General features: G+C 46.4%; 1 protein-coding gene and 1 non-coding gene across 2 annotated transcripts in view; one reads left to right on the top strand and one right to left on the bottom strand.

Moving 5' to 3' along the window:
* Positions 1–2,378: 2,378 nt before the first annotated feature.
* On the bottom strand, positions 2,379–2,485 carry LOC141146512 (U6 spliceosomal RNA). Its single transcript, XR_012244909.1, has one exon. It is a non-coding gene; the product is annotated as a U6 spliceosomal RNA (small nuclear RNA).
* Positions 2,486–14,096: 11,611 nt separating this feature from the next.
* Positions 14,097–27,189, top strand: part of EFHB (EF-hand domain family member B) — an 89,990-nt gene continuing 76,897 nt past the window's right edge. The window contains exon 1 of the mRNA XM_073630217.1: positions 14,097–14,257. Coding sequence (XP_073486318.1) covers positions 14,180–14,257 — 78 coding nt within the window. The 5' untranslated portion in view covers positions 14,097–14,179. The remainder of the gene's footprint in view (positions 14,258–27,189) is intronic.

Below are 27,189 nucleotides of genomic sequence, written 5' to 3'. Positions count from 1 at the left end.
AGAATAACACATTGTCGGCATAAGCTGCGACTTTATGTTCGTCTTCGTCGATTTTAATACCTCTTATTTCTGGGTCTGCGCGTATTGTTGCCAAGAGAGGTTCCATAGAGAGAACAAAGAGCAACGGGGACAGGGGACACCCCTGTCTCGTTCCATTTTCCATCTCAAATGGCTGAGACATTACTCCGTTCACTCCCACCATTGCCGTAGGATGTTGGTACAGGGTTTTGATCCGCCAAATCATTTTGGGTCCAAGCCCCATAAACTCCAAGGTCTGGAACATGAACCCCCAGTCTACTCTGTCGAAAGCCTTTTCGCCGTCAATCGACAGTAGTAGTCCTGGGGGTCCGCTCTCGCTCATTTTTTGCAACAAGAGTAGTGTCCTGACCCCATTATCCTTCCCCTCTCTTTTAGGGACAAAACCCACCTGATCGGGGCTAACCAAGCCATTCATTAAACCCTAGTATCTTTGCATAAAGTTTTGTGTCAGTATTAAGGAGGGAGATGGGACGGTAACTTCAACATAATGTTTTTTCTTTCCCATCTTTGTATATAACTGTGATGGAAGCCTTTAATGCCTCCTTGCTCATCTCGTATCCTTCTCCCAATCCATTAAAATACTGACACAGCCTAGGAATCAATACTTCTTTAAATATTCTGTAATAAATTAGAGTAAATCCGTCCGGGCCTGGACTTTTCCCAGGAGCCATTCCTGCTATTGCTTTTCTCACTTCGTCTTCAGTTATTGGTGTTTCCATGCATTCTCTTTCCGCCTCTATGATCTTAGGCAACTTTGCCTTCTCTAAATACTTATTGTTTTGTTCTCTTTTATTATTATGCTGAGTACCCTTTTTAGAAGTTGAGTATAACTCCTGATAATAGTTTTTGAAAACCTCCGCTACTTTTCTAGAGGAGTACTTTATATGGCCCTCTTTGGTCTGGATTTTTTCTATAAAGTTCCTGGCTTTCCGTTTTTGCACTATTTTCGCTAGATGTTTACTTGGTTTATTAGCCCAGCGGTACCTATCCCCAGTGATCTTCCTATGTGACGCTTTAACTTCTTGTTCCATTAAATTTTTCAGCTCTGCTCTTTTGATTACTATGTGTTTATATGTCGTTTGAGACAGTTGACCTAGTTGTGTCTTATGTTTCTGTTCTAAGCTGGCTAGCTCTTCTGTTAGTTTTTGAATTTTCTTACCTCTTTCTTTTTTCTTCCTTGACCCTAATTCAATGAGTACTCCTCTTATGTAAGCTTTATGGGCCTGCCATAAGCTGGACCCAGATACTTCACCAGTGTCATTTACCGCAAAATAATCCTTCAGTTCCTTATTAATTCTATTAAACCCATCTTCTCCCTTTATCAGTTCTTCATTTAGGCGCCATTGCCCTGGGTGTCTAGTCTCTTCGCCCATTTTTATTTCCAAGGTCATTGGTGCATGGTCTGAGTAAGTTATATTTCCTATCCAGGAATCTACCACCTTCTCGTTTTCCTTATGGTCAATCAGCCCATAATCCAACCGGGAGTATGATCCGTGCACAGGGAATAAAACGTATAGTCTCTTTTCCGCGGATGTTGCACTCTCCAAATATCCACCAGCTGGAGGCTGGCGAGTTTTTGCTTGATCTTTCTTAATTGTACACTATTCTTCCCCTGTGCACGGGCTGTACTATCTAAACCCGGGTCCATACAAAAGTTAAGGTCTCCCATCAAGATCAAATGCCCTTTCCTAAACTCTGTTCATTTCTTCAAAATTTTTACCACATATTCTATCGGGTTTTTGTTTGGTGCGTAGATATTGGCTAGTGTATAATATCTTTCGTTTAATCTGCCTCTTAGGAATAAGTATCTACCTTCTGTATCTACTAATCTCTCTTCCAGCACGAACCTAGTTCTTTTTGCAAATCCGATAGCGACCCCCCGGGTTCTATTTGAGATAGTATCTCCTTGGTACCAGATCGGGTAATCCCCTGAAGATAATCTTAATCTTGATTGATGTGATATATGTGTTTCTTGGAGGAATACCACCTCTGGTCCAAGCAGTCTAAGCTCATTAAAAATACTTTGTCTTTTGTTGACCATATTTAGGCCTTTGACATTATATGTTATGCATTTTATTGTGGTTAATGTCATTTTTCTACCTCCCTTACATCACACTCTATCTTAGACCCTGGAGAGATATCCCATATTCTTTCTATCTTGGCCTTAGAGAGATGTCCCTTATTTTCATTATTAAAGTTAAAGTGCAACCCCTTCCCTTCTCCCTCTCCCCCCCCTCCCTCCCCCCTCCCCGTTCCCCACCCAACCCCCTTTTGGTCTTCACTGGACCCTTAGGCCAATGTGGATCACGTAAATCGTAACCCTCCATTGGTCTCCACCTAAAAATATGGAACGCTTCACGAATTTGCGTGTCATCCTTGTGCAGGGGCCATGCTAATCTTCTCTGTATCGTTCTAATTTTAGTATATGTGCTGCCGAAGAAAGCACCCCTTAACCCCTTCTAAAGGACCTCAACAATAATTCCCTCACAGAGGAAGCGTTGGCCCTCCTAAAATTTCCACAATCTTGTGGCTAGATAGCAACCATAGGTCTCATCTGCGTCGGGTTGGCTTCTGAGGACTTCAGTTGCTTCCCTAATGAGGCCCAGTGCTGCCTCCTCCGTGCTCGTCCCCTTCCTGGGCCTTTTTGTTTGAAGGAGGAGGGGAGGCACCTGGGATTAGGTGAGGCTCCTACTAGGCCCAGCCACCTTCTGGCTGACACTGGGCCTGCCCACCTCCTGGCTGTCACTGGGCACAGCCACCTCCTGGCTGACACTGGGCACAGCCACCTCCTGGCTGCCACTTTCCAGACCCTCCTCCTGGCTGAGCTCATCCTGTGTATAAAAAAGGGGCATAGTTTTAGTTTTTGCTTCATCAATCACACACAATTTTTAGCTCATGACTTGCAAATTGAATGTTAATAAATAGAAAAGACTACCATTCTGACTCCAGCATTTTTCTTTCTTGTCCCAATCATTTTTGGCCACTACTGTCTATTCATATGTAAATCGCTTGGTTTTAAATCATTAATTAGTTATCAATTATAACATCTAGTTAACATCATTAATATTAGGACAATAAATATGTAGTAAAATAATATACCTGGCTCCAGCTGGGCACATCCGCTTCTTCCAGGATGCAAGGCCCAGGTTGTTCCTCGTCAGCCTCTGCTGGGGTTGAGGGGAGGGTGGAGGGAAGGCTGCAGGGAAGGGTAGAAAGTGATTCCCTGGCTTCAGTCTGATCATCCAGAAACCACAGTTTGTTGAAGTACCACAGCCTGGGTACATACACTTGCGCTGCTGATGCTCCTGATCTGAGTGATTTCTGGATCTTATTATGCTCCTTCTTATACATGTTCCTCAAGATCCCAATTTTCCTTTCCAAAAACTGGATGGTTGCATCGGGGACCCGAGTCTTCACAAATTCCAGAAGTTTCTCCAGCATTGACCTCCTAGCTTGTTTATTATAATATAAGGTGTTTTTCACCTCCCACAAATTCCTCATCTCCCTGTATCTGTCTATGAAACTGGCCATGAATTCTGGGTTCTTAAAGTGATTCATCTTTGCTGTAAGACAATACACAAGACAAAAACACTAATGTCAGCCTAAACTCTCATTATCATATCCCAATATAGGCCTCGATTTTGAAACAGTATAGGCCACTGTGATGGGCCAAGTTCAAATTTTACCTTCGCTTAGGATGCTCGCCACTTCTGTTCGTTCTTCCTCCGCACACAGATCGTACGTACAACACATGCGTATTAGCTTGATATACACTGCGCATGCGTGAACCTCCGTCTGCGTCGCCTGCCCCTGACGTTCTTTCTAGAATATTCCCCGCCCCTTCTTTCTTCGGCTCACAGTGGAGCAACATGGTGGATAAAGAGCAGGTGTGTGGTAATTCCACTTACGAGGAGGAGGAAAGCCCGGAGCCTGAAATGACCCGATCCCGGTAGAGGAGATTTAAGGCCTCCAATATGGCCTTTATAGAGATGGTGGAGATGGTGGACATCTTGAGGAGAAACGACTATTATGGGAAGCATGGACCGTACCTAAACTCTAATTTGAGAAAGTTCAAGATTATGACTAAAGTTGTGAAGAGTCTGCGGCAGAATTTTGGTGTACGACTCTCCAAGGAGCAATTAAGGAAACGCTGGTCAGACTTGAAACTGAGGGAGCAGGATCAGTATAGAAGAATAAAGAGAGTGCTTCTAAAAAGTAAGTACTTGTCATGTGTTCCTATCATTATTAATATACTTGCATGCTGCTCCATGTGCTTTTCTTTACTGTTGTACAGTTTAAAATGGCGACTTTCATGGTCGTGGGCACAGTAATCGGTCATAGGAAACATCGTTCGCTCATTAAATACCATGTTTTGGGTAGATACATGCCTATTTGTATCAAATTAAGTTTTGTACATTGCGGTCTAGATGTGTTTGTAACTAGAATGAAAAGCAAGCTTGATTCAGTGTAATATAAGGAGAAGACACTCAGCAGCTGTTTATACATCTGGACTCAGGAGCACTAGTGTGGGACACAAGAACAAACTTTTTAGGGTGTCCCACACAGTTATTCCAGTGGATACTTGGGGTGTCTACATGTGTGAAAATTGTCACAAAAAGGTAATTATTCCAGCTTTGGTAAGGTAAAAAATAATGTCTTCAGCTTGGAACTCTGCCCAAAACAGACAATTGTACCCCACTTCCCAGCAATGTTTCATATTCCTATTTCTGGACTCAAATATCTGTGTGTTAAGTATACCTTTTGTTTCATTCTCATAGGGGAGAAAAGACTTGGAGGACACCATTCAGAGGACACCAGGGACCCCACACATCACCAAGAAGGGGAAGTCAGCCCAAGACAACACCCCGAGGATCTGGAGGAAAGAGATGTAGAGGAAGTGGGCGAGATTGTCACCAAAACAGATGAGAATTTGACACCCCAGCTTCAGGTAATATATGTATGCCTGCATATTTATAATACATGTTTTTAATCCAATTTTTAGGTGATGTGCTGGTGGTTGAAGAGCAAGCTGAACATTTCACAAGTGACAGTGCCCAAAGACTCATCCACGACATCATGGTGTTGAATGGTGAAATCGACATTATAAGGAAGAAACTGAATGTTATGGAACAACAAATGAAGAACATGGGCGGCACAATGGTGTAGTGGGTAGCACTTTCGCCTAGCAGTAAGAAGGGTTGCTGGTTCGAATCCCAACCACGACACTACCTTCCTGGAGTTTGCATGTTCTCCCCGTGCCTGCGTGGGTTTCCTCCGGGTACTCCGGTTTCCTCCCACACTCCAAAGACATGCTGGTAGGTTAATTGGACCCTGTCTAAATTGTCCCTAGTATGTATGAATGCGAGTTAGGGACCTTAGATTGTAAGCTCCTTGAGGGTAGGGACTGATGTGAATGTACAATGTATATGTAAAGCGCTGCGTAAATTGACAGCGCTATATAAGTAACTAAAATAAATAAATAATGATTGATGTGTTGGGGAGACTCAAATCACATCCATTTTCACATTTGTAGGACTAAACCAATTTTTTTTTTGTACATTTAAAAAGCCAAATTTTGAAGATGCACACGATGTGTCAACATGTGCTATCTGCCATCAGGGGATCTCAATGTACGCGTTTTGAGGGTGCAACCCCTTCCTCGTAACTCTAGTAGGAGAGAGGAAGGGGTTGCACCCCCAAAACACGTCCATTGATCCCCCATGATGGGAGATAGCACATGTTGACACTAGGCATGGGATCAGGAGGGAAATACCCATTTTGACTCCCAATTTGTGTGCATCTTCAAAATTTGGCTTTTACAGGGGTTCATCAACTCATCTGATGAAGGCAATATTAAGACATTTTTGACACTATAATGTCTGATATTGCCTTCAGTTTTTATACGTTGAACTTTGTAAGTTCCAGAGTTGTGTATGTTATGTTTTGAAACATGCCTGTTTCTAAAAAAAATAAAAATAAATAATTGAGAAAACAAAAAAATATATTTTTCCAAAAAATGTTATAATGCACGTGTGAATGTGCACAGAGTAAAATGTTTGCTAATCAACAATGTGTGGCTTCTTCTTTCAATGCTCAATACCAGTTTTGGAAGTAATTTTGTGTTTACAAGTGCACTAGGAGAACCTAAGAGACAGCCAAAAAGAAACACAAGCAATAAATAAAATGCAAGATTTTATCAGATATTATTTTTTTATTTTTCAAAAAATATTTTAGACATTGTCTGGCATTGCAATGGCCCCCCTACCCGTAAAATAATTGACATATTTATCCCGAACTTCACGGGCGCTATGGAGTGCCAAGCCAGGACGGCCAGTATCCAGAACCGTCAGAGGATTTGAAGGAAGCCCGGCCTTAGGCCCAACTCAGGCAATATAATTGTGGGCATTTTTTCTTAAAAAATTGTGCAATATGCAGCAGGATACAATGATGTGGTTGAGTTTGTATTCCGCCATGTGTATGGCTGTCAGAAACAGGCAGAACCAACTGGCCATTATCCGGAAGGCATTCTCAACTACTCTTCTGGCTCTGGCCAGCCAGTAGTTAAAAACCCTCCTCTCTGGGGTGAGGGTCTTCTGGGGGAATGGCCTCATCAGGTGCTTGCCCAGACCGAACACTTCATCAGCAAGAAAGACGAATGGGAGTCCTTCAATGCTGTCCGCATCAGGTGGCAATCCCAGGCCACCACACTGGAGCCGTTGGTAAAACTCCATCTGGGCGAAGACTCCCCCATCCGACATCTGGCTATTCTTCCCCACTTCCACATAGAGGAACTCATATTGTGCCAACACCACCGCCATTAACACTATACTATTAAATCCCTTATAGTTATAATAGTAAGACCCCGAATGGAGTGGTGGCACGATGTGGACGTGCTTCCCATCTATAGCCCCTCCACAGTTGGGAAAGTCCCAACACTCGGCAAAATGGGAGGACACAGTCTGCCATTCCTGTGGCATTGAAGGAAACTGTGGAGTCAAAACAGAAAAATATATATTAGTACTTTTGCACATAACATTGCAAGCAGATTAGACACAAACATTCTAGGCCAAAGAAAAAGAAAATATAAGGCCCACTTATCAGATTCCTCCTCCCCTCTCATGGTCCATTGTAAAAATTTTAGGGGGGGGGAGGGTTCGAGCTGAGTCTGGGTCCCCAAAAAAAAGCCTATGACACTCTGCCTGAATTTAAGGACAACAATAACATTTCCACACATTTTAGGGGGTGTTTAGGGTAAGCACTACAATGGAGCTGACAAAATACATTGTTAAGTGACTAGGCTATAGGTGTATATGGGCCCAGGATAGCATGCTGGGGAGGTTAGTGAAGGCAAATATGCATGAAGGACAAAAAAGGAGCATTAAAAGATTACAGCATGCCTGAGAACAAAGGGGACATTCACAGCATATTACAATCATGGTAATTATGGAATGAGGAAAGAGTTACAAAACATTAGCAAACATTAAATACATAGAATGTGATGTTAACGGAGAAAACTTACCCTAATATAGTCCTTCTGCAGGATCTAAATTATAGCAGAACAGGTCTCTGGGATAATGATCTCCAGAGCCTGGGGGGAGATGCCTGACGACAACTTGAGGTCCTGCAGGCTTCTCCCAGTTGGCAAGTACCGCAACGTGGCGACTAGCCTCTGCTCCGGAGTGATGGCTTGCCTCATGCAGGTATCCTGCCTGCTAATATAAGGGGTCAACAAAGCCAACAGACGGTGAAAAATGGGGTCCGTCATCCTAAGAAAGTTCCTGAAATCATCAGGATTATTCTCCTGGATCTCAGGAAGCAAAGGCATATGAGAGAATTGGTCACGCTGGAGCAACCAATTCTTGGTCCATGAACTCCTCCCCACCCTGTTCATGGACTGGGCTTGAGTCAAAGAATGAACCCCAACACCAAGCCCACACACAGCACGAACTCTACGACGAGTACGTCCCCGCAACATGGCTTCAAAACGGTCGGCTGGTCAGAACGAACGAACAGAACGCACTGGAGAACAGCAAGGCCTGTAAGGAGCGAGCTGAAAATCAGACACAAGCGGACAAGTACACACTGAAAAAACAGGTGCGAACTGTCTACACGCTCTGAAATGCAGATACAAACCCACAAGGGCAAACTGAAGAGCAGTAATGGACTGAAAAGCACGACAGCTGAAAAGCGCGAACCGTCTCTCACCAAACTTCTACTAACATGAGATAAACACGAAATTAGCAGAAGGAGCCCAAAGGGTGGCGCGCTCGCTGTTGCACTTCCATTTTCTAGTCCCGTCGTATGTGGTGTACGTCACCTCGTTCTAGACGGTCGGATTTTGGTGTGACCATGTGTAGGCAAGACTGCTTGAGCGGAATTCCGTCGGAGTTCGGTCGGAGAAACCTTCGGAGTTTATTCCGACGGCAAAACCAGTAGTGTGTACGCAGCATTAGAGGGACTAGTAGATGCACAGTACTAAAGAGACTAACAAATTGAAGCTGAACTCCAGCTAACACTGTTTAAGCAGTTACAGCAGAAGTTTTATTTCATTTTGGGATAAAGATTATACATAAATGAATAACATCTGATAATTGTAAGCACCCCTGTTGGTATCAAATGGTTTATCTTAATTCTCTAACTGCCACTCTTGCTGGACAACTTGGTCTAGTAAAGGAAGTTGAAAAATATCAGGCTTAGGGCTCATGCACACTGCAGCTCAAACAAGCGGCTCCTACAGGCTTTTGAAGCTTTTTTCAGCTCTTGTTTTTTCTGCCTGGAAACTCCCCTCCATGTTAGTCAATGTGTCCATGCACACTATGGCTTTTTCATGAGTTTACAGGCATATGCTCTTACAGGCACAAAATTAAAAAACCCCCACCAAACTCGCGTTTTTTAAGAGGAGCTTTTGAGCAAAAAAGATGCCAAACGTGCAAAAACACACAAAAAAGTGTAAGAGAGCATAAAAAAGCTGAAAGAATCTCGAAAACACACAATAAAATAGGAAACATGAGCTGAGGGGAGGGTTTGTGAAAAAAAAAAAAACAAATGCCTGTAAAAGCAGCTTTTTTTTGAGCTGCAGTGTGCATGAACCTTTACACATGTGAACTGTATGTCCATTTTTTATCCATTCGATGAAAAACGAACATCAATGCATCTCTATGGAAAAATGGATGTAAATGGATAATCATCCGTTTACATCTGTATTCGTCAACATCAATTTTTTGGAATGCATCAATGCCCTTTTTTGTTGCGTTAAAAACAGCCAAAAAACAGATGTAAATGGGCAAACGGTCCATTTTTGCATCTGTTTTAGCATTGGTTATTAAGAGCTGACACTAGCTGGCGTCCTAACATCCAGTGACTCATTTCTGCTGTCAGCGGGGAATCCCACTGCCAGCATAGACTAAATGCAGCAGGGAGCAGTGTGTACAACAGACAATGGGCAGTGTGTGCAGAGAGGATTAGAGCTTACAGGGAGGGAGCAGTGTGTACAACAGACAATGGGCAGTGTGTGATGAGAGAAGTAGAGGTTACAGTGAGGGAGCAGTGTGTACAACAGACAATGGACAGCGTGTGCAGAGAGGAGTAGAGGTTACAGTGAGGGAGCAGTGTGTACAACAGACAATGGACAGCGTGTGCAGAGAGGAGTAGAGGTTACAGTGAGGGAGCAGTGTGTACAACAGACAATGGACAGCGTGTGCAGAGAGGAGTAGAGCTTACAGTGAGGGAGCAATGTGTATAACAGACAATGGGCAGTGTGTGCAGAGAGGAGTAGAGGTTACAGTGAGGGAGCAGTGTGTACAACAGACAATGGACAGCGTGTGCAGAGAGGAGTAGAGGTTACAGTGAGGGAGCAGTGTGTACAACAGACAATGGGAAGTGTGTGCAGAGAGGAGTAGAGGTTACAGTGAGGGAGCAGTGTGTACAACAGACAATGGGTAGTGTGTGCAGAGAGGAGTAGAGCTTACAGTGAGGGAGCAGTGTGTACATACAGCCAGGGCCGGTGCTACTACTAGGCAAACTAGGCAGCCGCCTAGGGTGCACTGCTGCCTAGGGCGCCCAGCCACTGGTGTTCCTACTCTCTTCTCTCTGCAGCAAGCAACTAAGTATCAGCATCAGCAGGCAGCCGCCGCTCCATTCACACATAGTGTCAGAGGCGCAGTGGCGCCGGAGGACTGTGTCTGTGTCCCGACTCCCGAATGTATGGAAGCAAGCAAACACTCATTGATGGGCCCTGGTGAGGCTGCATTGATGGGTGTTGGTAGGCTGCATTTGATGGGCGCTTGTGAGGCTGCATTTGATGGACGCTGGTAGGCTGCACTTGATGGGTGCTGGTAGGCTGCATTTGATGGGCTCTGGTAGGCTGCATTTGATGGGCGCTGGTAGGCTGCATTTGATGGGCGCTGGTAGGCTGCATTTGATGGGTGCTGGTAGTCTGCATTTTATGGGCGCTGGTGAGGCTGCATTTGTTGGGTGCTGGGGAGGCTGCATTTGATGGGCGCTGGTGAGGCTGCAATTGAAGGGCACTGGTGGGCTGCATTTGGTGGGCACTGGTAAGGCTGCATTTGATGGGCGCTGGTGAGGCTGCATTTGATGGGGGCTGGTAGGCTGCATCTGATGAGCGCTGGTAGGCTGCATTTGATGGGTGCTGGTAGGCTGCATTTGATGGGTGCTGGTAGTCTGCATTTGATGGGTGCTGGTAGGCTGCATTTGATGGGCGTTGGTAAGACTACATTTGATGGGCACTGGTGGGCTGCATTTGATGGGTGCTTCATAAGCAAGGCAAAGGGGGTGGAGTCAGGGGTGGAGCCTGGGGGCAGCAAAATTAGGTTTCGCCTAGGGTGTCAAAAATCTTTGCACCTGTCACTTACCGGCTCTGACTGTCATTGCTGGCTTAGAAAGTAATTGTCCATGCACACTATGGCTTTTTCACAAGTTTACAGGCATATGCTCTTACAGGCCACCAAACCCCACCAAAACTTAAGAGGAGCTTTTAAACAGAAAAGACGCCTAAGTGCCCACAAACGCGCAAAAACATGCAAAAAAACGAGAGAGAGCATGAAAAGGCATGAAAAAGCTCAAAGAAGCTCGAAAACACACCATAAAATAGGAAACATGAGCTGAGGGGAGGGTTCGTGAAAAAAAACCCATCATGCCCTATTTTTGTTGCGTTAAAAACAGCCGAAAAACAGATGTAAATGGGCAAGAATGGTGCAAAAATTTTTGAAACCCTAGGTGAAACCTAATTTTGTCCCCCCTTGTCTCCCAAACTTAGGGGTGGAGTCAGTCACTGGCCTGGCGCATGATACGCATGCAGCGTATGTAGGAGCCTGGAGGTGGAGATTTTTGCGGCTCCTCAGTCTTCACCTATTTCTTCAACCGTGGTCTGCAGGCCCTCACCTGAACCTTTGAGACCTGGCCTGAAACAAATAGTGGCAGCGCCGGCTCGCTTCCTCATGCCTCATGCCAGCCGTGGTCTGCAGGCCCTGGGCTCGCATCTGCGCCTCTGGACCCACCTGGAAGACCCGGAAGACAAACAGCACTGGCATGCATTGTGTAACACGCCAGCGGCCCGACTGATGTGCGCTCTGGGCTGGCACTTACCTTCTCTATAGGTAGCGCTGGTGTTCCATCAGAATCGGCGGCCCCTCAGATTAGGTAACGGAAGTGGCGTTCCGTCAGCTGCGCATGTGTCCACCTCTTCCAGGTTTGCTAATCTGACAGAACACCTGCAGTCAGAAGAAAGCGCCAGCGGACATCTTACTACACCCAGCTACGTCTTGAATTTAATGTAATTTAAGCAATAAAGTAAGCGTATATAAAAATATATCTAGTATATTGACATGGGTAATGCTGTTTTGATGTTACATTTTGAAAGAAGCTGGATGAGAGCAGTAGGAAGGTGGTGGAGGCCATGTTGGTACACCCCACACTGCTCAGCGCTAAACCTTTATGCTTTACAAATTAAACATGCAAACAGCATTACAGCTATCCATATACTATATTTACTTATACTGTATATGCTCACTTTATTGCTAAAATAACTGTTAACCACTTCAGCCCCGGAAGGATTTACCCCCTTAATGACCAGGCCATTTTTTGCGCTACAGCAGTGCGTTACTTTAACTGACAATTGCGCGGTCGTGCGACATTGTACACAACAAAACTGACGTCCTTTTTTTCCCACAAATAAAGTTTTCTTTTGGTGGTATTTGATCACCTCTGCGGATTTTCTTTTTTGTGCTATAAACAATTTAAAAAAAAAAAACAATATTTTTTTACTTTCTGCTATAATACATATCCAATTTCCAGTTTAGGCCAATGTGTAGTCTTCTACATATTTTTGGTACAAAACTCCCCAATAAGCGTATATTGATTGGTTTGCGCAAAGTTATAGCGTCTACAAAATAGGGGATAAATTTATGGCGTTTTTCTAAAAAAAACATTTTATTTTACTAGTAATGTCAGCAATCAGCAATTTTTAGTGGGACTGCGACATTGCGGCGGACAGACCGGACACCTAAGTGACATTTTTGACACTTTTTTGGGAACCAGTGACATTAATACAGTGATCAGTGCTAAAAATATGCACTGACATTGTACTAATGGCACTGGCAGGGAAGAGGTTAACATCAGGGGCGATCAGTGGGTTAAACATGTTCCCTGTTTGTAATTACTAACTGTATGGGGGACTGTGTGACTGGGGAAACACAGAGATCCATCTTCCTGCTTAGCAGGAAGACAGATCTCAGTGTCATCCCCTGACAGAACAGAGCTCTGCCTTGTTTACTTTTGGCAGATCCCCATTCTGTCTCTGTGGGGGAACGATCGCGGGTGGCCAGTGGTCCTTGAGTCCGCCGGATCCGTTGATTGGCTCCCCTGCTGCCCAATCAGAGCGTGAGCATGCCCACGGATCAAAGTGCACGAATCGCTGTACCAGTACAGCGATTTGCACAGCCGAGCAACCTTGCCGCAGTACATCTGTGGCAAGTGGTCGGCAAGTAGTTAAATTCAAGACGTAGCTGGGTGTAGTAAGATGTCCGCTGCCTTCTTCTGACTGCAGGTGTTCATTAACAAATTAGCAAACCTGGTAGCGGTGGAACGCCTGCGCAGCTGATGGAACGTTACTTCCGTTACCTAATCTGATGGGTCGCCGATTCTGACGGAACACTGGCGCTGGATCAACAAGAAAAAATATAATGAAAAACAGTTGAAACAGAAGGGTCCTTTCACACGGGCGATCTGCCCGGCGGACTCCACTTTGCTCAACAGGCGATCTATCTGCTGATCTCCACTGAGCAGGCGGATGACAGGTCTGTCTCCGCTCACTGTGCTCAGACAGACCTCTATAGGGAAATCAGATGAAAACGGACTGCCTATCATTTTTCATCCGATCTGATCCTGATCAGATACTCCATTCATCCCTATGGAGCGGCGGATGTCAGCGGTGACATGTCTGCTGACACCCGCCACTATTCGATCCGATCCTGTCCGTTAAATCCAGACAGATGGTGACCCTATTTTCCATCCGTCTGGATTTCACGGACAGGATTGGATCGGATATCAGTGGGTGTCAGCGGACATGTCACCACTGGCATCCGCCGCTCCATAGGGATGAATGGAGCGTCCGATCAGGTCCACCTGAAAAACTGACAGGTGGACCTGATTGGAGCGCCCGTGTGGGGCCTAAAGCAGCCAACACATCTAGAATTGGTAAACGACAATATGACACATTTTAAAGTTTGGGTTTAAATTTGCAGCATGACAATCAAGATCTTATCCATAAGAACCATCCTTCACAATGCAGCTTGGAAAATGACATCTAAATTCATTGGTTTCCACTGTTTTTATTTGTTTTGATCCAGCTATAAGACATATTATTTTTTTAAGTTTAATTCATCTAAAAGCTATAATAAAAACAATAAAAATAAAACTATAGAAAAGCTGACCATGAACATTAGATGTATAAGCTGGTCTGTGGATGATGATCAGTATTAGAAGCTCCCATCTACTAGGAGGGACAGCAGTAATACGATCCATACTGCATAGCGGGGCACATGACCTCCTCCTGTTGCCTGGTAACAGTAAACAGCGGCCGGTGTCCGGTGCTGAGCGGAGGGTGCTTTTGGTTTGGCATACAATGGGCGCCCCGAAAGAAGAGATCCCGGCTCCCATCTACGGGGGAAGATTTCTAGATCGCTCCCCGCATGTCCGTTCTGTGAGTAGAGAGCTAGGGAAGTGTGCCTGATAAACTTTGTGATCTTGGGGTGCTTATCGCTGCATGCTTTATTTTCGGTTCTAATGATGTGCAATGCTAATAAACTGGCTGCCTGTGGTCACCCTTATTTCATCCTCACAGCCAGGCACTAATACTCATACTGATTACATTGAAGGAGAGTAGAGATTCATTTTAGTGAGCTGAACTTACTGTGATAACTTTATTTTATTTACAAGCTGCTCATTTCATATTTTGTTTGGTAAAATGGTCATAAACTGTGATTTACAATTTGTACCCACAGGTATGCTTATAGTAAGTCTAACCTGTAGGTACAGTGAATGTCTCATAAGCTTGTGGCGTTTAGGACATATTCACATTCTGAGTGTGCCCAGAATGCAGAGCGCCATTCTGCGAGGATGACTCCCATGCACATGCGGAGGAGTGACATCATTGCCACCCGGCCACTTGTGACTTTATAAGCAATCACAGCGTTAAAAAAAAAAGGGTCACACTCCCAGAGCAGTACAGTAACGCTATCGTGACCCTGCACTGCTCTGTTGCCAGTATGACCAGTGTCCCTGATCACCTCCGCACCAGTCACAGTGTCCCTGATCACCTCTGCATCAGTCACAGTGTCCCTGATCACCTCTGCTCCAGTCACAGTGTCCCTGATCATCTCTGCATCAGTCACAGTGTCCCTGATCACCTCTGCTCCAGTCACCGTGTCCCTGATCACCTCTGCTCCAGTCTCAGTGTCCCTGTTAACCTCTGCTCCAGTCTCAGTGTCCCTGATCACCTCCGCACCAGTCTCAGTGTCTCTGATCTTCTCCGCTCCAGTCACAGTGTCCCTGATCACCTCCGCTCCAGTATCAGTGTCCCTGATCACCTCCGCTCCAGTATCAGTGTCCCTGATCACCTCCGCACCAGTCACAGTGTCCCTGATCACCTCCGCACCAGTCACAGTGTCCCTGATCATCTCTGGTCCAGTCTCAGTGTCCCTGATCACCTCTGCACCGGTCACAGCGTCCCTGACCACCTCCGCTCCAGTCAAAGTGTCCCTGATCACTTCCGCTCCAGTCACAGTGTCCCTGATCACCTCCGCACCAGTCTCAGTGTCCCTGATCACCTCTGCACCAGTCTCAGTGTCCCTGATCACCTCTGCACCAGTCACAGTGTCCCTGATCACCTCCGCTCCAGTCACAGTGTCCCGGATCCCCCTCTCCGCTCCAGTTTCAGTGTCCCTGATCACCTCCGCTCCAGTCTCAGTGTCCCTAATCACCTCCGCACCAATCACAGTGTCTCTGATCACCTCTGCTCCAGTCTCAGTGTTCCTGATCACCTCCGCACCAGTCTCAGTGTCCCTGATCATCTCCGCTCCAGTCACAGTGTCCCTGATCACCTCGGCACCGGTCACAGTGTCCCTGATCACCTCTGCTCCAGTATCAGTGTCCCTGATCACCTCTGCACCAGTCACAGTGTCCCTGATCACCTCTGCATCAGTCACAGTGTACCTGATCACCTCTGCACCAGTCACCGTGTCCCTGATCACCTCTGCTCCAGTCTCAGTGTCCCTGATCACCTCCGCTCCAGTCTCAGTGTCCCTGATCACCTCCGCACCAGTCTCAGTGTCTCTGATCATCTCCACTCCAGTCACAGTGTCCCTGATCACCTCGGCACCAGTCACAGTGTCCCTGATCACCTCCACTCCAGTATCAGTGTCCCTGATCACCTCCGCACCAGTCACAGTGTCCCTGATCACCTCCGCACCAGTCACAGTGTCTCTGATCATATCTGCTCCAGTCTCAGTGTCCCTGATCACCTCTGCACCGGTCACAGTGTCCCTGATCACCTCTGCTCCACTCAAAGTGTCCCTGATCACTTCCGCACCAGTCACAGTGTCCCTGATCACCTCCGCTCCAGTCACGGTGTCCCTGATCACCTCCGCACCAGTCTCCATGTCCCTGATCACCTCTGCACCAGTCACAGTGTCCCTGATCACCTCCGTTCCAGTCACAGTGTCCCTGATCACCTCCGCTCCGGTCTCAGTGTCCCTGATCACCTCCGCTCCAGTATCAGTGTCCCTGATCACCTCCGCACCAGTCACAGTGTCCCTGATCACCTCCGCACCAGTCACAGTGTCCCTGATCATATCTGCTCCAGTCTCAGTGTCCCTGATCACCTCTGCACTGGTCACAGTGTCCCTGATCACCTCTGCTCCACTCAAAGTGTCCCTGATCACTTCCGCACCAGTCACAGTATCCCTGATCACCTCCACTCCAGTCACAGTGTCCCTAATCACCTCCGCACCAGTCTCAGTGTTCCTGATCACCTCTGCGCCAGTCACAGTGTCCCTGATCACCTCCGCACCAGTCACAGTGTCCCTGATCATCTCTGGTCCAGTCTCAGTGTCCCTGATCACCTCTGCACTGGTCACAGCGTCCCTGACCACCTCCGCTCCAGTCAAAGTGTCCCTGATCACTTCCGCTCCAGTCACAGTGTCCCTGATCACCTCCGCACCAGTCTCAGTGTCCCTGATCACCTCTGCACCAGTCTCAGTGTCCCTGATCACCTCTGCACCAGTCACAGTGTCCCTGATCACCTCCGCTCCAGTCACAGTGTCCCTGATCCCCCTCTCCGCTCCAGTCTCAGTGTCCCTGATCACCTCCGCTCCAGTCTCAGTGTCCCTAATCACCTCCGCACCAATCACAGTGTCTCTGATCACCTCTGCTCCAGTCTCAGTGTCCCTGATCACCTCCGCACCAGTCTCAGTGTCCCTGATCATCTCCGCTCCAGTCACAGTGTCCCTGATCACCTCGGCACTGGTCACAGTGTCCCTGATCACCTCTGCTCCAGTATCAGTGTCCCTGATCACCTCCGCACCAGTCACAGTGTCCCTGATCACCTCTGCATCAGTCACAGTGTACCTGATCACCTCTGCACCAGTCACCGTGTCCCTGATCACCTCTGCTCCAGTCTCAGTGTCCCTGATCACCTCTGCTCCAGTCTCAGTGTCCCTGATCACCTCCGCTCCAGTCTCAGTGTCCCTGATCACCTCCGCACCAGTCTCAGTGTCTCTGATCATCTCCGCTCCAGTCACAGTGTCCCTGATCACCTCGGCACCAGTCACAGTGTCCCTGATCACCTCCGTTCCAGTCACAGTGTCCCTGATCACCTCCGCTCCAGTCTCAGTGTCCCTGATCACCTCCGCTCCAGTATCAGTGTCCCTGATCACCTCCGCACCAGTCACAGTGTCCCTGATCACCTCCGCACCAGTCACAGTGTCCCTGATCATATCTGCTCCAGTCCCAGTGTCCCTGATCACCTCTGCACTGGTCACAGTGTCCCTGATCACCTCTGCTCCACTCAAAGTGTCCCTGATTACTTCCGCACCAGTCACAGTATCCCTGATCACCTCCACTCCAGTCACAGTGTCCCTAATCACCTCCGCACCAGTCTCAGTGTTCCTGATCACCTCTGCGCCAGTCACAGTGTCCCTGATCACCTCCGCTCCAGTCACAGTGTCCCTGATCACCTCCGCTCCAGTCTCAGTGTCCCTGATCACCTCCGCTCCAGTCTCAGTGTCCCTGATTACCTCTGCTCCAGTCTCAGTGTCCCTGATCACCTCTGCACCAGTCTCAGTGTCCCTGATCACCTCTGCACCAGTCACAGTGTCCCTGATCACCTCCGCTCCAGTCAAAGTGTCCCTGATCACCTCCGCTCCAGTCACAGTGTCCCTGATCACCTCTGCACCAGTCACAGTGTCCCTGATCACTTCTGCACCAGTCACAGTGTCCCTGATCACCTCCGCTCCAGTCACAGTGTCCCTGATCACCTCAGCATCAGTCACAGTGTACCTGATCACCTCTGCACCAGTCACCGTGTCCCTGATCACCTCCGCTCCAGTCAAAGTGTCCCTGATCACTTCCGCACCAGTCACAGTGTCCCTGATCACCTCCGCTCCAGTCACAGTGTCCCTGATCACCTCAGCATCAGTCACAGTGTACCTGATCACCTCTGCACCAGTCACAGTGTCCCTGATCACCTCCGCTCCAGTCAAAGTGTCCCTGATCTCTTCCGCACCAATCACAGTGTCCTTGATCACCTCCGCTCCAGTCACAGTGTCCCTGATCACCTCTGCACCAGTCACAGTGTCCCTGATCACTTCTGCACCAGTCACAGTGTCCCTGATCACCTCCGCTCCAGTCACAGTGTCCCTGATCACCTCAGCATCAGTCACAGTGTACCTGATCACCTCTGCACCAGTCACCGTGTCCCTGATCACCACCACCTCAGTCACAGTGTCCCTGATCACCTCTGTGTCAGTCACAGTGTCTCTGATCACCTCTGCACCAGTCACAGTGTCCCTGATCACCTCTGCAACAATGTCAGTGTTCCTGATCACCTCTGCACCAGTCACAGTGTCCCTGATCACCTTCGTGTCAGTCACAGTGTCCCTGATCACCTCTGCATCAGTCACAGTCTACCTTATCACCTCTGCACCAGTCATCATGTCCCCGATCACCTCTGCATCAATCACAGTGTACCTGATCACCTCTGCACCAGTCACCCTGTCCCTGATCACCTCTGCGTCAGTCACAGCGTCCCTGAACACCTCTGCATCAGTCACAGCGTCTCTGAGCACCTCTGCATCAGTCACAGTGTCCCCGATCACCACCACACCAGTCACAGTGTCCCCGATCATCACCACACCATTTACAGTGTCCCCGATCAGCCCCACACCAGTCACAGTGTCGCTGATCACCTCTGCATCAGTCACAGTGTCCCTGATCACCACCACACCAGTCACAGTGCCCCTGATCACCGCCACACCAGTCACAGTGTTCCTGATCAGCCCCACACCTGACACAGTGTCCCTGATCACCTCTGTACCAGTCATAGTGTACCTGATCACCTTTGCACCAGTCACAGTGTCCCTGATCACTTCCGCATCAGTCATAGTGTCCCTGATCACCTCCGCATGAGTCTTAGTGTCCCTGATCACCTCTGCGCCAGTGTCTCTGATCACCTCTGCATCAGTCACAGTATCTCTGATCACCTCTGCGTCAGTCACAGTGTCCCTGATCACCTTCGCACCAATCTCAGTGTCCCTGATCACCTCTGCATCAGTCACAGTGTCCCTGATCACCTCAGCACCAGTCACAGTGTCCCTGATCACCACCACACCAGTCACAGTGTCCCTGATCACCGCTACACCAGTCACAGTGTCCCTGATCACCTCTGCATCAGTCACAGTGCCCCTGATCACCTCAGCATCAGTCACACAGTCCCTGTTCACCGCCACACCAGTCACAGTGTCCCTGATCAGCCCCACACCAGTCACAGTGTCCCTGATCACCTCCGCACCAGTCACAGTGTCCCTGATCACTTCTGCACCAGTCACAGTGTCCCTGATTACCTCCGCTCCAGTCACAGTGTCCCTTATCACCTCAGCATCAGTCACAGTGTACCTGATCACCTCTGCACCAGTCACCGTGTCCCTGATCACCACCACCTCAGTCACAGTGTCCCTGATCACCTCTGTGTCAGTCACAGTTTCTCTGATCACCTCTGCACCAGTCACAGTGTCCCTGATCACCTCTGCAACAATGTCAGTGTCCCTGATCACCTCTGCACCAGTCACAGTGTCCCTGATCACCTTCGTGTCAGTCACAGTGTCCCTGATCACCTCTACATCAGTCACAGTGTACCTTATCAGTTCTGCACCAGTCTTCGTGTCCCTGATCACCTCTGCGTCAGTCACAGTGTCCCTGATCACCTTAGCAGCAGTCACAGTGTCCCTGATCACCACCACCTCAGTCACAGTGTCCCTGATCACCTCGGCATCAGTCACAGTGTCCCTGATCACCTCTGCATCAGTCACAGTGTCCCTGATCACCGCTACACCAGTCACAGTGTCCCTGATCACCTCTGCATCAGTCACAGTGCCCCTGATCACCTCAGCATCAGTCACACAGTCCCTGTTCACCGCCACACCAGTCACAGTGTCCCTGATCACCTCCGCTCCAGTCTCAGTGTCCCTGATCACTTCTGCACCAGTCACAGTGTCCCTGATTACCTCCGCTCCAGTCACAGTGTCCCTGATCACCTCAGCATCAGTCACAGTGTACCTGATCACCTCTGCACCAGTCACCGTGTCCCTGATCACCACCACCTCAGTCACAGTGTCCCTGATCACCTCTGTGTCAGTCACAGTTTCTCTGATCACCTCTGCACCAGTCACAGTGTCCCTAATCACCTCTGCAACAATGTCAGTGTCCCTGATCACCTCTGCACCAGTCACAGTGTCCCTGATCACCTTCGTGTCAGTCACAGTGTCCCTGATCACCTCTACATCAGTCACAGTGTACCTTATCAGTTCTGCACCAGTCTTCGTGTCCCTGATCACCTCTGCGTCAGTCACAGTGTCCCTGATCACCTTAGCAGCAGTCACAGTGTCCCTGATCACCACCACCTCAGTCACAGTGTCCCTGATCACCTCTGCATCAGTCACAGTGTCCCTGATCACCTCTGCACCAGTCACAGTGTCCCTGATCACCTCTGCACCACTGTCAGTGTCCCCGATCACCTCTGCACCAGTCACAGTGTCCCTGATCACCTTTGCGTCCTTCACAGTGTCCCTGATCACCTCTGCATCAATCACAGTGTACCTGATCACCTCTGCACCAGTCACCCTGTCCCTGATCACCTCTGCGTCAGTCACAGTGTCCCTGATCACCTCAGCACGAGTCACAGTGTCCTTGATCACCACCACACCAGTCACAGTGTCCCTGATCACCGCTACACCAGTCACAGTGTCCCTGATCACCTCTGCATCAGTCACAGTGCCCCTGATCACCTCAGCATCAGTCACAGTGTCCCTGTTCACCGCCACACCAGTCACAGTGTCCCTGATCAGCCCCACACCAGTCACAGTGTCCCTGATCACCGCCACATTAGTCACAGTGCTCCTGATCACCACCACATCAGTCTTCAGGATTCCTCTTCAGAGAGCATTTCACAGGCAGTGAAGAGGCGTTGTATCGTCTCCTCACAGTCTGCTTTAGCACCTTCGACCCCTTACAAGCACCCCCCATTCACTTGAATGGGTTGCAATTGGTGGGCATACAGGAGGTATAATTCCTGCCACAGCTGAGAAGCAAAGCATTGCAGTTGCAGCACATGTACACCCCCAGCTACTGCTCCTGCAGCTAAAAGGGGTAGCGAAAAAAGGGGGGATGGTAACTTGGTGGGACTTTATATGAAACGTATATAAATATGTCTCCATCCCTGATTCAATAGTAACAAAAGAGAACTGGGGTGGGATTTTATATGAGGTATGTGCGGCAACAGAAACATAGTCAATATAAAACACAATGTTTATTGCTAAATAATAATTGCATAACATGTAAGAAAATTAATTCATAGGTTTGTGTCCATAATGACAACATGTAACAAACAAGGTATGTAGAAAACTGGCAACAACAATAAATGATACATTGTATAATAAACATATGACTGCTGCATCAAGACAATACATTGTAGAGTAAATATATAAAATGAAGAAGATTCCCTCATGGGTTTTTTTAGAAGCCAAAAAATGTTCAAAATTTGTTAATTAAAATTATTTTATTTATCAAAGAGCAATTGTCAATTTCATGAATGTTTATTGGCCAGGAAGTACAGGAGGCTGGAAGAACGAAAATGAGTTCTTGTGGCTCCAGGAATGCAGTAGGCAGAGATGTGGTCAGCAAAGAGGCAAAGGACCAGTCCAGGCAGGAGGCAGAAACATGGTCAATAAATAGGCCAGGTTCAGTAGAGGTGGTAGGCAGAGGCAACACTGTATTGGGATGTTGGTGATCAGGAACACTGTTGCTGACTGAACTCATCTAGTGACACTGGGACTTGTGTGTGTGATGAGGAACGCTGTTGCTGGCTTACATTAATCTGGTGGTACTGGGGACTAGTGCAGCAGCAGTCAGGAACACTGCTGCTGACTTACACTGGTCTGATGACATTAGGACTGGTGTAGGGGTGATCAGGAAAACTGTTGCTGGCTGCTCTGGTCTTGTGGTGAACAGGAACACTGATTCTAGCTACTCTGGTCTGGTAACACTGTGACTGGTGTGGTGGTCCGATACACTGTGACTAGCTGCACTGTTAGGACTTGTTCACACTTGAGAGGGGGTATTGGCTTATTGGATGCATCTCATCTTCATTGGATGGTTTGGACCAGTTTTATATATACAGATTTTATTCTTTTACTGTTTCTGAGGTGGTCTGTGTCAGCTAGGATGGCTGTTATATATTTACCCTACAGAATGGAAAAAACACATGTACAGTATATGAGCTGCTGATGCTGCACACCCCGAAACATTATACAAAATGGAGAAGATTCCCTCATGGGGTTGTTTAGCAGCCAAAAAATATTTAAAATTTGTTAATTAAAATTATTTTATTTATCAAAAAGCTATTGTCAATTTCATGAAAGTTGTAAAAAAATTGAGCTTTGGCATTTACATGAAAATAGCATAACCCTCAATCATAATGAAACTACATAATGTATGAAACCTGTTATTTGCATTTTACTGCAAGGTGGTCTTCCACTTGATACCCCTATGCGTTTCGACCCTTCTAATTGTGGTCTTCTTCAAGGGGAATTTTTAATTCTATGCAGAGAAACACAAATATTTTTTCATATTTTAGTCATCATTTTATATTTTCCAGTATGTCTAACCACACACAATAGTGTATATTTACCAATCATGATGATGGAGAAGAAAAAGACATGTCCTGAGGCCAGAAGTTTCTAAAAATCTAGCTTCAGCAATCCTGGAACCATTTTTGTGTCGTTTCCGCTCTCCCTGGGGCAGACAACACCCTCAAAAAACTTGCAGGAGACCACTTTTATGGACCTCCAGGGGGACAAGGAAGGGAGCAAGCAAGCACCTGTAGTATATCATAGCAACTTTATTATTTTTGCAATAAATTCAAAAAGAGTATAATTCAGCTGTTATGAGGTTGTCATAGACAACCGCTAACCAAATAGTTAAATCATTATTATGTTTATTATAAATGGTTTTATTTAATATTAATATTTTGATAAGTTATTATGTATTCATGTTCCTCTAACAGCGAAGAGGGGCCCCAAGAAAAATCATTATATATATATATATATATATATATATATATATATATATATATATATATATATATATATATGGGAAAATTAAGCAGCAGCAGCAGAAAGGGTACACCTCTTCCTCCATCCCTGTACTCTTTACTCTTACCAGTCTTCCACTTCGAAACATATGGACAATAAATAGAAGTATGCGCTCAATAATCACTGTAGTTTCTAGTTGAATGCCCCCCCCCAGGCAATATGCCAACTTAGAGTCTGTGCTTACCCTCAATTGGGGATACCAAACTCCTAGTAGAGTTTAGGCTTATTGTACATTAACCTCATTCATTATTTGATGTGTTCCCTGAACGTCTCTTGGTGTACTAAGGTTTGTATCCCTACAGATTTGGAGTAGCAGCTACTGTATATCTAGATACACTTCCTGTCTTTTACAGCTCATTGGGCCACCTTAATACCTTGCAATCGTGTTGCACCATGATGACCCAAACTGGTGTTACCATGATAAATAACCAAGTCACGTGGTCATCCTTTACCCTTCAGATTCTCCTTTTTGACTTTTTTCAGCAAATCATTCTGTTTTCACCCTGGTCTCCAAGTGGGCAATATGGTGAGAAATAATAGGAAGAAAAAGGATCATCTAGGCCTACAAAAGATCATCATGATTGCTGGAAGAGTTTGTATCCAATGTTGTAGCTCTTAGGTTGCTAAATATGCCCTCATAATATAAAATAAATAAAAATATAGCTAGGGTTACTCTCCAACATCTACCAAACGCTGGGAAATAGAGTCGGGAGCCTAGTCCCCAACCAGGTCTCCCAAGTGGGGGGACCTGGTTGGGGACTAGGCTCTCGACTCCTCTATTTCTAAGTTTCTGGATAATGGTACAACTCCTCTTTTTCTATATTCTCTGCTCATTATTACTGTTCTTAGAGGCTACCCCTATTCATCTACCAAAAGCTGAAATACTACATTTTGGAGGACTGACCCTTTAATGAAAACAAAGTTTGAATTTTTTGTTAGTTCTCTCACAGCTAAGGTCTCCAATTTGTAATCATAAAGCTTCTTTCACATTTGGGGGGTCAAGGAGCAGTAAAACAGGCAGTTTTTTAGCGCCCTCTGACTGCTCATTTACAAGCAGACATGGTATCGCTCTGGTGGGTACACATTGCCATGGCCATGATGCCTTGCATAGCGGTGCAGAAATATTACTGTGACATGCCGAGTGCCGCCTGTTAACCACTTCAGCCCCGGAAGGATTTACCCCCTTCCTGACCAGAGCACAATTTAGCACTGCGTCGCTTTAACTGCTAATTGCGTGGTCATGCAATGCTGTACCCAAACGAAATTTGCGTCCTTTTCGTCCCACAAATAGTTTTCTTTTGATGGTATTTGATCACCTCTGCGGTTTTTATTTTTTGCGCTATAAATGGAAAAAGTTTTGAAAAAAAATGATATTTTCTAATTTTTGTTATAAAAAAAATCCAATAAACTTAATTTTAGTCATACATTTAGGCTAAAATGTATTTGTCCACATGTCTTTGGTAAAAAAAATGTCAATAAGCGTATATTTATTGGTTTGCGCAAAAGTTATAGCGTCTACAAACTAGGGTACATTTTCTGGAATTTACACAGCTTTTAGTTTATGACTGCCTATGTCATTTCTTGAGGTGCTAAAATGGCAGGGCAGTACAAACCCCCCCCCAAATGACCCCATTTTGGAAAGTAGACACCCCAAGGAAATTGCTGAGAGGCATGTTGAGCCCATTGAATATGAATTTTTTGTCCCAAGTGATTGAAATGACAAAAAATTTTTTTTTTTAAAAAGTTGTCACTAAATGATATATTGCTCACACAGGCCATGGGCATATTTGGAATTGCACCCCAAAATACATTTAGCTGCTTCTCCTGAGTATGGGGATACTACATGTGTGGGACTTTTTGGGAGCCTAGCCGCGTACGGGGACGCGAAAACCAAGCACCGCCTTCAGGATTTCTAAGGGCGTAAATTTTTTATTTCACTCCTCACTACCTATCACAGTTTTGAAGGCCGTAAAATGCCAAGATGGCACAAACCCCCCCAAATGTCCCCATTTTGAAAGTAGACACCCCAAGCTATTTGCTGAGAGGCATGTTGAGTCCATGGAATATTTTATATTTTGCCACAAGTTGCAGGAAAATGACAAACTTTTTTTTTTGCACAAAGTTGTCACTAAATGATATATTGCTCACACAGGCCATGGGCATATTTGGAATTGCACCCCAAAATACATTTAGCTGCTTCTCCTGAGTATGGGGATACTACATGTGTGGGACTTTTTGGGAGCCTAGCCGCGTACGGGGACGCGAAAACCAAGCACCGCCTTCAGGATTTCTAAGGGCGTAAATTTTTGATTTCACTCCTCACTACCTATCACAGTTTTGAAGGCCGTAAAATGCCAAGATGGCACAAACCCCCCCAAATGACCCCATTTTGAAAGTAGACACCCCAGGCTATTTGCTGAGAGGCATGTTGAGTCCATGGAATATTTTATATTTTGCCACAAGTTGCAGGAAAATGACAAACTTTTTTTTTTTTTTTTTTGCACAAAGTTGTCACTAAATGATATATTGCTCACACAGGCCATGGGCATATTTGGAATTGCACCCCAAAATACATTTAGCTGCTTCTCCTGAGTATGGGGATACTACATGTGTGGGACTTTTTGGGAGCCTAGCCGTGTACGGGGACGCGAAAACCAAGTACCGCCTTCAGGATTTCTAAGGGCGTAAATTTTTGATTTCACTCCTCACTACCTATCACAGTTTTGAAGGCCATAAAATGCCAAGATGGCACAAACCCCCCCAAATGACCCCATTTTGAAAGTAGACACCCCAAGCTATTTGCTGAGAGGCATGTTGAGTCCATGGAATATTTTATATTTTGCCACAAGTTGCAGGAAAATGAGAAACTTTTTTTTTTTTTTTGCACAAAGTTGTCACTAAATGATATATTGCTCACACAGGCCATCGGCTGTGTGGAATTGCACCCCAAAATACATTCTGCTGATTCTCCTGAGTACGGGGATACTACATGTGTGGGACTTTTTGGGAGCCTAGCCGCGTACGGGGCCCCGAAAACCAAGCACCGCCTTCAGGATTTCTAAGGGCTTAAAGTTTTGATTTCACTCCTCAGTACCTATCACAGTTTTGAACGCCATAAAATGCCCAGATGGCACAACCCCCCCCCAAATGACCACATTTTGGAAAGTAGACACCCCAAGCTATTTGCTGAGAGGCATGTTGAGTCCATGGAATATTTTAAATTTTGACACAAGGTGCGGGAAAGTGACACTTTTTTTTTTTGCACAAAGTTGTCACTAAATGATATATTGCTCAAACATGCCATGGGCATATGTGGAATTACACCCCAAAATACATTCTGCTGCTTCTCCTGAGTACGGGGATACCACATGTGTGAGACTTTTTGGGAGCCTAGCTGCTTACGGGGCCCCGAAAACCAATCACCGCCTTCAGGATTTCTAAGGGCGTAAATTTTTGATTCACTCCTCACTACCTATCACAGTTTTGAAGGCCATAAAATTCCAAGATAGCACAACCCCCCCAAATGACCCAATTTTGGAAAGTAGACACCCCAAGCTATTTGCTGAGAGGCATGGTGAGTATTTTGCAGCTCTCATTTGTTTTTGAAAATGAAGAAAGAGAAGAAAAAAAATTTTTCTTCTTTTTTCAATTTTCAAAACTTTGTAACAAAAAGTGAGGTCTGCAAAATACTCACTATACCTCTCAGCAAGTA

Source organism: Aquarana catesbeiana, linkage group LG05, assembly GCF_042186555.1.
Source record: "Aquarana catesbeiana isolate 2022-GZ linkage group LG05, ASM4218655v1, whole genome shotgun sequence".
Lineage (NCBI taxonomy): Eukaryota > Metazoa > Chordata > Amphibia > Anura > Ranidae > Aquarana > Aquarana catesbeiana.
Note: the sequence above shows the minus strand (reverse complement) of the source record. Positions and strands in the feature narration are given on the sequence as shown.